Source organism: Megascapheus bottae, chromosome 27, assembly GCF_031878675.1.
Source record: "Megascapheus bottae isolate mThoBot1 chromosome 27, mThoBot2.hap1, whole genome shotgun sequence".
Taxonomy (NCBI): domain Eukaryota; kingdom Metazoa; phylum Chordata; class Mammalia; order Rodentia; family Geomyidae; genus Megascapheus; species Megascapheus bottae.
The window spans coordinates 2,170,853-2,186,686 of record NC_143535.1 but is presented as its reverse complement, the minus strand read 5'-3'; the positions used below and the strand labels follow the sequence as shown (position 1 = coordinate 2,186,686).

Below are 15,834 nucleotides of genomic sequence, written 5' to 3'. Positions count from 1 at the left end.
TCTAGAGTCCTACTGCCTTTGGTTTTGCAGGCCACAGTAAGCCTCCTCAAATACCCATTCATAAGACAGCTTCTCCACCAAGCCCTCAAGTGAAACGACACGTCTGTACCCCGCTTCATCTTCCTCTTTCACTTCAAGCAGCCTTGAGGCACAACACACTTCAAGTTTGCCTGAATATGGTCATGTACTTCCCCACGTGCTCTCCTCGTCTCCTGGGACCCTCTCTTCCCACCTTCCTGGCCTTCTCTTGCTCAGGCTTTAGGATGCCTTACAGGGTTTCCCTCCTTTGAGAATCCTTCCCTATTGCCTGCCATCTAAAGATTCCATCGCATGCTGCTGTCTGAGCACCCTGCATGGCTCAAACTTATCAAAGTCTCACTCAAAGTAACTGGCCAGGAAACTCATATCAAATAATCAGATGTCTTGATGTGGCCAAAGAGGATCAGTGATAAAAATATCATATGCACTATTTTAACCTATGTAGTCCTTTTGCCTTACAGAATAGACAAATAATCTCAGGACAAGTAAAATTAAAAAGGACAATGGAAAATGGAGAAACTTGTTGAAAGGAAAATGAAACATTAAAAACTATAATGCTAACAATGACCAGAACAATAACACAATGTAACTTGCACAGCAAATATTTGGCAAACTCCAGGAACTGAGTCACCAGGGTTTCCAACAATGTGCAAATGCTACAATCTGAAGTGGTCTGGCTTTTTTTAGAACCCTGCAATCAGCTCTTGCTCTAAACCCAGATGATAGGTGTTGACCTGAAGAGAAGACCAAAAAGAGAGAAAACAAGGCTTGTATTATGTTTCTGAAAGGTAAGCAATATGGTGAAAGAAGGTAGGAAAGGGATAGGATCATTCATGTGAGTATATGAAAAGGTGAGGAGAGGAAGAAAAATCTCATTCATCAAAATCTCTGTCAGAGAAAGCATCAAGTCAGTCCTAGAGTAAAAATTTTGAGTGATTACAAAGGGTCAAGTTGGAGAACTGCCCACATCTTGTAGGTGCATGTTCAAGAGTGTGGTACTGAATTACTCTGTGGAGTAGATGTGTGAGAGGTTTCAAGTTCTTTTTGAAGAAAAGAAAAAGAGATAGCAGAGGAAAAACCTCCAAAAGTGGCAAAGAGAGAACAGACATAGCAGGCAGTTATATCATTAAGAAGTAAACTTAAATAAAATATTATTTGATCGTAAATTATTGTGTCCTTCCTTTCCTGGATACTTTAAAGAAAACTAAAGGGTAAGCAAATGTTTGCAAAAGTTTACACCCCTGTCTCCTTAGAGACTAAAAGACCTTCTGAGACTTCTCAGTCCTATGGTTCCATGACATTTCATAGAATCAGGAGCATGATTAAACCTAAAGGACTATAATAAAAACAAACCATATGTATAATTATACTACTCAAAAGTGCCTGCTTCGTCTCTTTTGCTGCTGTTGCTTGTATTTTTTCACCTAAACAGCTGCAAGCTGCAAATTAGCACTTTAAATTTTGGAAAAAAAAACTCAACAGATTCTGGGTTCTGAAAGAGGAAAATAAGTTAATACTTCTGAATGGCTCTACTTCCAGGTCATTTTTTTCTCCTGTAGTGATAATTTGTGAGATGAACAAATATTTGATGAACTGCTCTCTGCGATTTATATTAGAACTTCTAGGTATGGAGAATCAAAAGTAAGGGAACTAGGATCTCTACTTCAAATGGTAGTTAAGGGCATAAGCTTGCTAGGCATATAAAAGTATAACAATAGCTCTCTTACTCCAGAGGGAGATTGGTGCTATAATTTTAAAACATAAAAAATGGCTAAATAAACATTTCAGTTTTATTTTATAAAACTCTTTTCCCCTAATAATTCGAAACACATTTAAAGGAAACAATTTACTAGGAATGATTCACATGTAAGTGACTAGAATCCAAACAAGTATAAGATTACACTGATGGTAGGAATTATTGGTGAGTTTGAGATGTAGATAGTGTTTCTGTGACAAGACAGTAGTCATGAGAAGCCCTTTCTAGCACACCTCTGCTAGGAAAAGTATATTTGGGCAAAGCAATAGGAAAGTTCAATTAAATACACAATTATCTCTTGTATAACAAATATACATAAGAGAAATAGGCACTGTAGCTGTATGATCCTGAGAAAATTATTTAACCTTTTTAAAGTTTAGATTCTTCATTTATAATATGAGGATATAAAACCCTATTCTAAGCTGGGTGTAATAGCTCACACCTGTAATCCTAGCTACTCAGGAGGCTGAGATCTGAGGATCAAGATTCAAAGCCAGCCCAGGCACAAAAGGACCTGAGACTCTTATCTCCAATTAACCTCTAGAAAATGGGAAGTGGGGCTTGGCTCTAGGGAAGTGTGGTAGCCTAGAGCTGAAGAGCTCAGAGACAGCACCCAGGCCCAGTTCAAGCCCCAGGAACCACACACACACACACACACACACACACACACACACACACGCACACCCCCCCAAAAAAAACCTACTCTATTGGCTTCTTGTACAGATTAAATAAGGTGGCGGTACAAACACTTAATCCTATGCTTGAAATCATAAAAGTCGGGACTAGATTATTGTGGTTATTATATGGCAAGACATATTATATATGCATAAAAGATATAATCTAATATCAAATAGGATGATTATTATAGTCATAAGATATAATTTATCCACAAAGCTTCTCAACACTTCTCCTTTAGCTTTCAATCTCTGAATAGGCTTAGATCTGCCAAACAAATATAGGCAGCCAATAAGTGGTTATGAGTACTTTTTGTTTTTCTCTGTTTCATTATTTTCTCCTCCCTAATCATTCTAAATTTAATCTCCTTTGACTCCAACCAACCACTCACCAATTAAAATGCATTCTCTTTACAGACACAGAGTTTCCAACATTCATTGTCAGAAAGTTTTTAATGAGCACTTTTGCAGAATTCAGTAATTGAAAACTTTTTTAAAAATACTCTTTGAGGGGCCGGGAATTTAGCCTAGTGGTTGATAGAGTGCTTGCCTAGCATGCACAAAGACCCGAGTTCAATTCCTCGGTACCACATACATAGAAAAAAAGAAAAAAACGGAAGAGGCTCAAGTGGTAGAGCTCTAGCCTTGAGAAAGCCTAAGGACAGTGCTCAGGCCCTGGCAAAAAAAAAAAAAAAAAAAAACAACCTCTTTGAACAGAAACATGAAATGTAATTGTAAACATTACAGAGTGATGAAGTTGGAAGGAGGATCAAATTGTTCTCAGTACGATTAGCAAATGTTTTTTCAGTTCACAGTGTGAGTTTCATAGAGCGCCACCCTGTCTTTCCTCATACAAACTGCTACATGGCTCTGCCATCCTTTGACCCCATGCCCTCATCCTCTGACCCCACTCTCTCAAAAAAAAAAAACCAACTTCATACTGAAACATATTTCTTTTTGAAAGTGTTAGCAAGGGTTTATTTTAGCAAGACAGGGTAAAAGTAAGAGCACATGTAGAAGAAACATTTCCTAGTCCCCCTGCTGGAAATAGGAGTTGGAGACTTCTCCGGAGTGAAGGACTAGATAGTGTCTCCATTCTTCCCTCAAGGTCATAAGAAGATCTGCTGCAGGACCCTGGCCCACAAGCCTACTGCACCTTCCCTTTTCTGTCTGCTGGAGCCTACCCAAACCTTGACAAATACACTCTCACCCCAACTCCTTTTTACCTAGCTCATGGCATCTGTGCATGGGGCAGACACGGTGGCTCAGCGTCTGGATACTGCCTTCTCAAACCAGCCTAAATCCTTCCAGCTCTTAGGAACACAGTCTGAGAACGTCCCCAGCTGCCAACATTTTTTAAGCTGCCTCAACTACCTCTCAGGGCAGACGGGTCCACTGAGTAAGAAAGCCACCATCTACACACCAAGCTAGGATAAATCAGAAACGCCCTATCAGCTCCACAAACCCCTGTGGGGAAACTGAAGCCAGCATGTTGCTATTACAGCCTGGCTTCTGCCTCTGCACAACCCCCTGCTTCCTTCTCTTTTATACCACAAGTGGTATGCCTCAGAGCATTCCTTAAAAAAGTCTTATATTCTTATGTCCATTTTGCAGTTTCCAGGAGACACTATTAAAAAATCAAAGTTACAAATTATGAAGAAGAAGAAGAAAAAGAAGAAGAAGAAGAAGAAGAAGAAGAAGAAGAAGAAGAAGAAGAAGAAGAAGAAGAAGAAGGGGAGGAGGAGGAGGAAATATGCAAGCTAGAGGAATAGAAAATATATTCTATAAAATGATAGTATAAAAATTCCCAAAATTGGGACCAAGAGTTTAGCCTAGTGGTAGAGTGCTTGCCTAGCATGCACAAAGACCCGGGTTTAATTCCTCGATACCACATGCATAGAAAAAAGCCAGAAGTGGTGCTGAGGCTCAAGTGGTAGAGCTCTAACCTTGAGAAAGTCCAAGGACAGTGCTCAGGCCCTAAGCTCAAGCGCAGGACTGGCAAAAGAAAATTCCCAAAATTGAGAAAGACATGGCCATCCAGATACAGGAGGCTTTTAAGGACACAAACAGACAAAATCAGAAATAAGTCTCTCTGTGACAAAGCACAGTTCAAACATTAAGTTTATAGGAAAAGAGAGAATACTGGGCCTGGAGTTTGGCCTACTGGTAGAGTGCTTGCCTAGCATGCACGAAGACCCGGGTTCAATTCCTTGGTACCACATACGTAGAAAAAAGCTGGAAGTGGTGCTGAGGCTCAAGTGGTAGAGCTCTAGCCTTGAGAAAAGTCCAAAGACAGAGCTCAGGCCCTGAGCTCAAGCCCCAGGACTGGCAAAAGAAAGAAAAAGAAAGAATACTAAAATCTGTACAAGATAAGTACCTAATCACATATAAAGGCAAACCTCTCAGAAAAACAGTGGATTTCTCAGCAGAAACTCTGAAAGAAAAAGAAAAGTATGGGTCAATGTACAGCAGGCTCTAAAGAAAATAATTGTCAATCTAGATTACTGTACAAAGAAAAGCTATCCTTCAAATGTAAAGAAAAACAAAAAGCCTCTCATCATAAAAACTAAAGGAGACCCTGACCACTTAGAATTGCAGAAAATACATAAAGGAGTCCTACACATAGAAGACAGACACAGCCATTTCAAAAGGAAGACAAAAGCCAGACTCATGCCTGTAATCCTAGCTACTCAGGAGGCTGAGATCTGAGAATTGCGGTTCAAAGCCAGCTGAGACACTAAAGTTCCTGAGACTCTTATCTCCAATTAACCACTGGAGAATAGGAAGTGGCACGTGGCTCCAGGAGCCTTCAGCTGAAGAGCTCATGGACAACACCCAGGCCCCATGACAGACAAAAAAAGCGGGGAGGAAGAAAAGAAACAGAAAAAAAGATCTCACTAAAAGAGCAAATAAACTGAACTTCAGAGAAAAACACTAAGGCTCCACAACTAAACAGTAAAATGAAAAGGGAAGAAATAGTATCAAACTCATTCTATGAAGCCAGTGTTACCTTGATAGTGGAACCTGATAAGGACAAAAATTTTAAAAAGAAGAAATTATAGACTGATGTCCATGATAAACATAGATACAAAACTTCTCCATAAAATAATTGCAAACTGAAATCAAAAGCATATTTAAAAGATCATATACCCTTGATTTTATTCCAGGGAATGAAAAGGTGGTAATGTAACTGCACTTATTTACAGTAATGCATTCCACACAAGAGCAAACATATGTGATGTTTGGCTTTTTCCACATGAATTTATTAGCTGGCTTTCTAGTGATAGAAGAACGTCCTTCTTTGCTCAGTCTTTGTTTGTAATGTCAGACCCACGAGGTCCTTATTGTCCATGGGACTGCAACCTCGTACTATGATTAGACCACAGGAAGCTCCTGCAAGCAACCACCCTGCAGGCCTCCATCACTGTCTGGGGACTTTCTTAGGACCTGACACAAGAGTTTCCAGGTTGTGGGGGGTGTGGGGGGGGAGGGAAATGGGTACCAAGACATGTGAAAGGGTATCAATGTATGTGAATTAATGCACCTTCTATCTGGCAAACATCATGTAACCCTTTTACTAATTACAATAAAAAAAAAGAGTTTCCAGGTTGGTCCTGACCTGCTCTGGCTGCTACACAGAGACACTACAAACTAGGCTTCTGAAACAACAGTTTCACTTCTCACAGTTCTAGAGTCAGGGAACTACACTCTGCTCCCAGATCAAGAACTAGTCTCTGATTCACACAGGGCATCTTTTCCATGCATCCTCACATGGTGGAAGAGGAAACACAGTCTCATACCTTTTAGGCCACACCATGAGGTTGGAATTTGAGAGAGACACAAGCATCCAGGAAGTAGCACTAAAGGCATGTTAGATCCCTCGAAGCGGCCAACATGATCTTACGTATAAACAAAATTCTAGTGGAAAAAAAATGGAGACTCAAACAAAGCTGAAGGCCAAATGATCAACTTCCAGAAACGGCTGACTCATCTGCTGAAAGGGGTCTGTAATTTAGTGAACTGACTCCCTAAAATGATTAGCCAAGTGGAATGTGCTCCAGTCAGATTTCCCACAGGCAGCCAGCAACTCGGTCACTACCCAACCTCAACAGCTTACCTTGGTGATTGCTGTCTTACAAACAAAATGCCATTTCCCTGACAGGCTTGTCTCTTACAATCTATGATCTAAGATAACATCACCATCACTCCTTCATCCTGCTACCTTCTCATCTATCTGGCACATTCCACTCAGAGCAGCCTTCCTGTAAATACAGACTCAGCCGCGCCATCGTTGCAGAAGAAACGCTCCAGTGGTTTCCCCTCACAGATCACTAGTGTCAAATGCTGTGGCCCAGCACACAAAGCTCTCATGACGTGGTCCAACCCACCCCCTCCGGGTCTGTTAAATAAGCCTTGCAAGCCCTCAGGTGCCCTTGCTATTCCAGGCCTGACCCTGCCATTCTTCCCGCTTCTCTCCTTCATTGTATGCCTGGCCATACTCCAGCCCTGTGTCCTGGAGTCTCACTGGATCTGCAGCTTGGCCTAGAACTTGCTCTCCTGGCTTTCATCTTTGGCCTCGGCTCTCCCAGGAAACAACTCCTGACCCCTGTCTTCCTGTGCTGGTCACCAGCACCGTGGTGAGAAGGGCCCTCTGAAAGCCCAGTCTCTGCCTTCCTTTTCCACTCCATCTTATGGGCCACATCAAATAGCCCTGAACATAGCTTACTGGAAACTGATTTTTTTACATCTGTCAATCCCATAATACACTTTTACACACACACTCTCTCTCTCTCTTCCTGTTACATCCTTTCATCTCATCTCCCTGTTTTACAAGTGAACTCCACCCCTATTGGCAACTAGCACTGATTCAAAGCCCTGCTGCCATGGACAGAACAACCCTCACCATTCCTTTCTCCATCCCTCTCTTGTCTTCACCTTCAGCTTCTTAGGCAGAAATGGACTTTACTTTTGTTCAAGTATTTAGATCTTCCAATGTCACCAACTGTTCCACTAATTGTGCTGTAGGATAATTCAAGGTTATACCTGAGTCTCTCTGAATAGTCTAGGGCAAGTTTTGATTCATCCTTTATACAGCATACAGAATAAAGGCCAGATTTCCAGACCATGCTAACAGATATGGGGTGGGGATGCAATGAATAATATGCCACCAAGTTTATCATTATGTCTTCTGTTTGCTCATATACAAATTTAAAGCAAACACACATTAATTCAATCTTTCAAACTTTTATCTATTATTTTCTGGAGATATATAACAGCATTAAAAGAAAACTTGAAAATTATTAGGGATAAAGCCTTACCATATTCACACTATTTTCATTTTTCCACATCTCTTTCCAACTTTTTTCCCTATGCCCTTTGCTTTAAGCAGATTGTAGAGTCAATTTTTGTATAATTGTACATTGCTATTTTGGTTAAAGTTGTTCTTGTAATATTTGACATATTTGATATATGTTTTCTGGTGACTTAGTTGTATATCACTGAATTGCTATAATTCAGTCAACTACTTCCTTAGAAGTTATTTCCAGGTTTTTGCTCTTGTAACTATGATAAAAACAAAGCTTTTCTTTTGTTAGTATTTTCTTAATGAAAAATCTTAGGAATAGAATTTGGCTCCCAAAACATGACTTCTTTTATGGTTCTTTGTATGAGTTGTACAAATGCTTTTGGGGGAGGATTCCACAAATTTGTGAAGGAAAAGGATATCTTTGTCACAAAGATTCATTCTATTTTATCCATCTTATTACAGCAACAAATTTTGAGCTACTGAAGTATATAATCCATCTCATATCTCTGCATTCTCAGTGTCTGACAAATAATTAATGCCCAATAAATACTTTCATGTGAATTAGTAATTTCATTATTAGACATGTATGTATAGCATATGTATATGTATTTATAAATGTATATATGAATAAAGTTTGGAAGTCATTTCTTTAAGTTCTACACATACCCTCAACCTGAGCAGACAGACGTAATCCCACTTAGCCCACTCCCTGCTGAAGGCAAAACCTTCCACCCATATGCAAAGACATAGAAAGCCAACTTTTTTCAAAGCCAATAACTGTAAGATCAAAAGTTGTTTCCTTGCTTCTCTCTAAACAAATCATCTACAGTACATGCTGGTAAAGTATGTAGGGCTCTTTCACTTTTGCCTTTTCCTACCTCCCCCTCTTCTTTCCTTTCCATTCTTGATGAAGATAAACAAGCAGGCTTCTGGACCCAGGCTTATCAGGCCCTCTTTAACCTCTCATTTTCACCAAAGAGGTAAGATGATTTGTTCATTTTCTGTATGAGATTCTGAGGATACTCTTTGATTTCAAATGTATGATTGTTTTTCAAATTCTGGTTCAATTCCATCTGATTCTAAAGTATATGGTTTACTCATAAATCCAGAGTATTAATTGGTATTATTCCACATTCCTAGTAAGAATGTCAAAACTTAAAAATGTCATTGTGCAATAGAGTATATGATTTCCAAGTAAGACAAATTAACAGTCTTTAATAATCGTGCATCAAAAGTAGAGTATTCACTGCAGCTTTTGGAAGATCTGGTAAGGCCACATGTGGGCCACAAGGTGGCGAGTGACTGGTAATTTACAAATTTGCTTAACGAGAAGCATTACTTAACTTGAAATTGTTACCAAGTTGTGCCTAAACTCTTTAAAATTTCAGAAAGCTATTTATCAAAGTAAATTTACCAAAAACTTTTTAAATGTAGAAGCCAGAATAACAATGGAATCATTACAATACCAATTTTGCCATTGGCCAGGGAGCTTGGCCAGTCTGGTTATTCCAAAATCTGAGCAGGCACAACATAAGAGTCTATATTGAAGTCAAAGGACCCACCCACCAGCCAACTAGAGGTCTAGTGTTCTCAAAGGCATTGCTCAGTGTAGGCCCCAGTGCCGTTACTGAGGTACTGTACATTTATACAGAAAAAAAAAAGATGCATTAAGTATTTGACTAAATGTCTGCTATGTAATCAATCACATCTGATACATAATAAATGTTTCATTACCATCGCAACTTCTTCATTAGATCTAGTCTACAGGCGAATTTAAAACATATCCCTCTGAGGACATTCTTATTACCCTAGTTATAATCATCCAATAAGTCATTCCATTGTGTTTTCACTTATTCATCAACTGTTCATGGAATCCTTATTCCACACCTTTAGCACAACAGAACACAGATCCCTTGTCCCCGTGAGTTTATATGCTAGCAATGTAACTCAGAGAGCAAAACAGAAGGAATGTATCATAGTATGTCAACTTCGTCATCTGATGATGATGCGCCCTCAGTCTTCCTGAAGTTGTAACTAAAATGCCTGGGAAAATCAACATAAGGAAGAAATGTTTATTCTAAGAGCATAGGTTCAGGGATTTTAGTCCCTTGATTCTGCACCCATGGTGAGGTAGGATATAATGGCAGTGCAAGTATATGGAGGAGGAAGCTGTTCATCTCAAAACAGGAAGCGGAAAGCAAGGAAGGGACAGGGATCCTGTGTCGCCTTCAAAGGGATAGTCTATGGTGGTGTTCTTCCTCCAACACTAGGTTCTACCTCTTAAAGTTTCCCAAAATAGTACCCCCAGCTGTAGACAAAGCCTCTGAGGGACTTTCAGATGCAATGCTTTAATTTTCCTCTAATGTTATATCAGTCACCAATTTAATATCCAGTTATATCTTCGAAGTAAAATTATAATATACGTGGGTTTTTTATCAGCATGATATTTGGGGGAAATGATTTGCAAATAATAGCAAAGACTAATTCTGAAATTTCCTATATATGAGCCAGCTTCATCTCTAACCCTTAGACATTTTAATCCTTAAAGAATCTATCTAAGTAGAGCTTTGTCACTTTATAGAGTTAAGAGATAGGGATTTAGGAAGTTCACAGGACATTTTCTATTCTTGTTATTGATTGGCTTTAATTTGTTGTCTTCTATAATGGGTCATCTCCTCTTTTTATAAATTACTGGAATCAATATATTGTAAGACAGAAGATAAGGCTATTAAACTACAGAGCCAACTCTACCACAAAGAACTACTCCTTAGCTCAATACTGTTCCATTGATGTTACAATAAATCTTTAACCTTTATGTTTCTGAGATTGTGTCCATCGTGCATGGGATAGGTTCAAGAATAATTGCACATTATACACATGATGTTTATATGTGTAACAACTTCTCCCTCAATCCATAAACTGGTCTATCACTTTCTCCCATGCAGAGAATAGCAGAATGCAACAGAAGAAAGGGAAAGACCATCACAGGAAGAGCCTTGAATTTTATCAAAGTGCCAGCGTGAGTCCTTTACACACTTCCATGGTTTAACAGCATTAATGATCAATTATTTTCAACAGATCTCATGAATGGCTTTCAATTATTAGGAATGCCATCAATGAAAAGTATAGCCACAGATGACACAGGCTGTATGCAATACTTTACATGGCTAGAATGTTTCTCACAATTTTTTAATAGTTAAAACAAACTTGTGTCAGATTTAATAATTCTGTTTTCTTAAGTAATCTGTTGGTTACGCTAACCTTAGCATGTACCTGGAAAGCATGTTCAAGAGTACAAATGGGCCTCATTCCTGGAATTTCTGGCTCAGTAGCCCTGGAGACTAAAAATCTGTATTTTCTCTAAGTTCCCAAGCGAAAGTCATGCTGAAGGTCCAGAAATCAAACGTTGAGGATCACTGACCCAGTCATACATGTACCCAAGAAAACATTTCTTAGAATGGAACCCAGTGTAGGCTGGGAGTTTGGCCTAGTGGTTAAAGTGCTTGCCTAGCATGCACAAAGACCCGGGTTCGATTCCTTGGTACCACATACATACAAAAAAGCTGGAAGTGATGCTGAGGCTCAAGTGGTAGAGCTCTAGCCTTGAGAAAGTCCAAGGACAGTGCTCAGGCCCTCGGCTCAAGCCCAGGACTGGCAAAAAAAAAAAAAAGAAAGGAACCCAGTGTCAACCCAGAGCTAAGCTGAGCATTAGCACTTTGCTAAGAGCTTCGCTGTGATGCAATTTGCTCCTCTACTACAGCCCCATGGAGTAGGCATCTTTACCTTGCTACCACCGAAAGAAACGAATCAATCTGCTGGAAGCCATAGTCACGGGTATTAGAATTAGGATTTAAACTCTCAGAGCTAAAAAAGGAACCATCCAGGGAACAAGTTATCTCCAAGGAAAAGAATTTGTCTGGGAACAGACAAAGGATTCTAATCTGGGATTCACAGGAGAGCAAGGCACAGAATCTGCTGTATCTGAAGGGGGAAGCCCAGGAAGCTTTGGTTAGCAACGGACAGATTTACATAATCCACCTGGAGATTATGTAACTGCCTTATTCTTGGAGGCTGGAGACAGGAGTTGGTATGGCCCACTTGTGGAGATCCTCCTGAGAGAACGTCTTGTCTGAGCCTGAAATCATGAATGATGTTAAAGGTAAAGAAATCTGTGTGCAGGTGCGAGGCAGGTATACAAAAGGTAGAGAGTATGGTGGACTTTCTGGTGGGATTTGTGTAGAAAGATCATTAGACAGGGATTTTTTTTTAATCCACTGGCAAACAAAACAAGCTTCTCAATTCTATCTGAATCCGACAAGAGTGACTGCATCATAGTAACAGCAATTTTTCAGAACCCAGGAACAATACATGTGAAGCAGTTGGTAATAAGTTATATGCAGTAGCTAGCCATGCTACAACTCTGAGGAGTTTATGCAAAATGTCTGTACAGATAAAAAAAAAAAAAACCCTGATGCTCCATAAAGATAATTTACCCAAGGTCACACTGCTTTGAAAATACTCAATCTCTTTTTTTTCTGATTTTAAAATGTTTTTCCCATCTCCATGCTGTTTTTAATCACATTTCATCTAAATGAGAGCCAGGAAAAAGACTTAGGCCTCCAAATTAACCAGACAGCACCCAAAATGGAGGGTTTTGGTTAACTAAAACCAAACTCCTGTATGAACTCGTGAACGGCTCTGAGACATCCTCTTCATTCTGGGTAGCACGGTATAGTGCAGTGCTGCTGTGATGATTCCAGCCTCTCAGAACCGTTATTACCACCGGCATTTCTCCCTGAGAAGTGTGGAGGCAGATGCAGAAGGCACAGGTGACTGGGTCGGAGATACGGGGACCCCAGCACACCTCCGCTACATTCTAATTCAATGATATTCTGATCGCTTACCTTTCCTGTGATCAAAATAGGAAATGTTCCCTAAACTGAGATGAATCAAATATCCTGGGTTCAAATCAATCAAGTTTACCCTCCTCCGACCCCATGTGTTGGTAAGTAGCTAATAAACTTCATTAAAAAGGGGGTCCTTTTTTCTCTCTCTCCTGTAGAGATTTAGTAAATAGCAAAGAATGAAGCGTTCTCTGATTCCTGTGCATGGATCTGTTACCCCGTCATCAGGGAGAGAAAGGAGCTGTGTAATTACCATTTGAGACATGATTCATCCTTCCTTGCGGGGCCCAGACCTGTTGGACTCTATAAAAGGAGCTCTGGGTCCACGCGCAAATGCGCACTGTCTGCTGACCCCAGGCTGATATAATTACCACGCTACGGGAGGAGATGAAGGTGCTCCCGGCATCTGGCCTCGCTGTCCTTCTCGTCACTGCTTTGAAGTTTTCCACTGCAGTCCCCTCCCTGTTTGTGGCCACCCCCAGGACCTGGAGGAACAACTACCACCTTGCACAGGTTTGTGAATCTTTGTCCCAGTCCCCTCTTTTTCCTATCACTCCAGAAAAGCAAAACAAAAAAACAAAAAAAAAACAAATTCTATTGTTTTTCATCATTTAATAAGTATGCAGAACCATCTAAGATGGGGGCATGTTAGGTGCACCTGTTGCATGCCTAAGCGAACGAATAAATAGTGGCAATATATCTAGTTTTGCACCGAATTTGAGGGGGGTTGCAAGCAAATACAAACAAGACAAAGCAAGTATTGGGGGAAAAAAGAGAAGAAGTATAAAACCTGAAGTATAAGACCCTCCACCCTGGAGACAGGCTATGTATTTGGTACTAAGTCCCTATAGATGTCACAAAAGGACTTTTTGCATTCCCACTTTGAAAAATAGCTCCTGTACTGAAAGGAACCTTGATCAGAACTTAAGTGAACCAAGGTTTTCCTAAGTGAAAACTCTCTTTGCTGTGGAGGGCTTTTCTTTTTGAAAGCATTTCCCCATGACCCTTAAATTAGATTATTCTGCATTTTCCTCTCTGAAGATCTCTTCCTATCTGGCTGTTGGAAAGGCTCTAAGACAAATCATTCACATGGCAAGTTTTGTAATGGTTATGTGGCTCTGAACGACTCCAAGCATTTTATTCAGCTTGCAAGGCAGGCAATACTCCTCTTCCTACTCAAGCAGTTGCCCAGAATTAGGGAAAAGCATATGGAGATGTTTCTCGTGGGCCTCTCTCTGTCAACACATTACAAAGATGTGTGAATCCAGTCAGAGCTGCTGGCCTGTAACGTAGGCTTGGCAGGCCCTGCTGAGCTGACCTATGCACACTGGCCTGCCCCTACCAGCGGCTCTCACTCTTCATCTCTTCTCCTGCTACACCAGCTGCTAAGAATTTTCCACCACATAACCATGGAAGTTCCATCCAGCAGTAGGCATCCAGTTGAAGTGAGCCTCCTTGGAGAGTAGCCCCCCTGTAGTTAAACCACATGCAGAATAACTGGGGATTCTGAGATCTGCTGGAAATTGTCTTCCTGATGCCACCCAGGTTTACGTCCCTTTTCCCCAAAGTACCCCTCAATGCAGCGCACATGCCGCCTGAATTCAGAAGCTACAGAGGTTTTGTGATTTTCATAAGAGAGGCCAGAACAGATCTGACATGGTAGGAGAGCTCAGCTCAGGCAGACTACAAGCCCACAGACATCAGATTGCAAACAATGATTGTGTGACACTGCTGCAAAGAATGGTCTGCAATGGCCATTCTCTGCAGAGAAAATTAGCTGACCCAGGTCCACAGAGTAATAATAAGAGCCATTGGTCCTGCCCATCAGGGTTCCCTGGTAAGAGTGATATGGCCTTGGGTTGTTGCAAACCTTTCGTGATTCTTTCTATTTTGTCAGGGCTTTCATGCCTCTTCTACCTCTCCAAATAAGTCTGCCCCCTCCAGGTCTGTTAGGACAGAAACGTGGAAACGTATCCACAGCTTATCCCCTGGCACACAGACCTTCTTCCTGCAAATATCCAGTTATCCCCTGGGGAAAAGCCACTTTGCATCTTGGAAGGCTGCAAGGATCTGGCCAGGCCTTTATGTGGACTCCCCAAGGTGGGAAGGATCAATGATTCTCCTTGTAGTTGATAGAAATGTGTAAGAACCTCATCCGTTTCATGAAGACTCACAGATAGAAACCTTCAGCCTAAATTCGTTGGCTGAAGGAGTACAGAGTGGCCTGGTGGAGGTGAGGGTGGGGGAAAGGGGGATCAGACACCCAGTCAGTGAGTGAGGACACGCTGAGTGGTGCTGGGACCGGAAGTCAAGCAAGAAGATGAGTGACTGGGGCAGCAGGGAGTCTGGGAAAGCATTTAAACTGTGCATAATGTCTGGTGAGGATCTGGAGACAGAGACAGTGGCCAGGCCCAAGGCAGCAAGTGAACAGCCCAGGGGTGTGGGAATGTGGCCCACAGCCCCTGGAGACTCAAGCTGAGCCACCACAGCTGGAGGGCCTGGGTTATCCTGTGCCTGGAAGGCCAGCTGGGCAAGCACCTTCTGCACTTGACTGCTTCCTTCTAAATACCAGCTGAGAGCAAACAGCAACTTAGGCCTGGACACACCCGATTCCTCACCCTCTAAATTCCAGATGCAAACATCTACCCTAGGAAATATAAACAGGTTTCCTAGTTAACTATTTAGTATGTACTTGTACCACTTAAATTCTAATTTGCTGATTTGGGAAAAGGCTTTGAAAATAGGAGCATGAGACCATACCTAGCTATTTACATAATCTGGGGTTTATTCTGGGTTTTGTTGTTGTTATTGTTTGACATGTGATAAGGTTATGTCTAATCGTCTCATTGCAGGTTGGAAATATCATGACCCAAAAACCCATTTGAGGTTGGGCATGGTGGGGCCTGTCTATAATCCCCACACTCAGCTGTCAGAGGGGCAGCCTGGGCTCCAGTGAGACCCCATCTCAAAAGAACAAGAACAAACTCCATTTGAAGCTAGACATGGTTGTTCAGAACTGTAATCCTAGCACTCGGGAGGAGGCGACAGAGGTTCTTGAGTTCAAAGCCAGCTTAGGCTCTATAACAAAACCTTGTCTCCAAAAAGCAGGAATGAAATACATTTCATACTCATAACTTACCAAATGGCATTGTACCA

At 41.1% G+C, this 15,834-nt stretch overlaps 1 protein-coding gene and 1 long non-coding RNA gene across 3 annotated transcripts in view; one reads left to right on the top strand and one right to left on the bottom strand.

The window, feature by feature from the left end:
• The window catches only part of LOC150045408 (uncharacterized), a 262,795-nt gene that overhangs the window by 210,413 nt on the left and 36,548 nt on the right, over positions 1–15,834 (bottom strand). The window lies entirely within an intron of this gene.
• Positions 13,066–15,834, top strand: part of Mmp20 (matrix metallopeptidase 20) — a 32,069-nt gene continuing 29,300 nt past the window's right edge. Inside the window, exon 1 of the mRNA XM_090319776.1 lies at positions 13,066–13,191. Coding sequence (XP_090175902.1) covers positions 13,066–13,191 — 126 coding nt within the window. The remainder of the gene's footprint in view (positions 13,192–15,834) is intronic.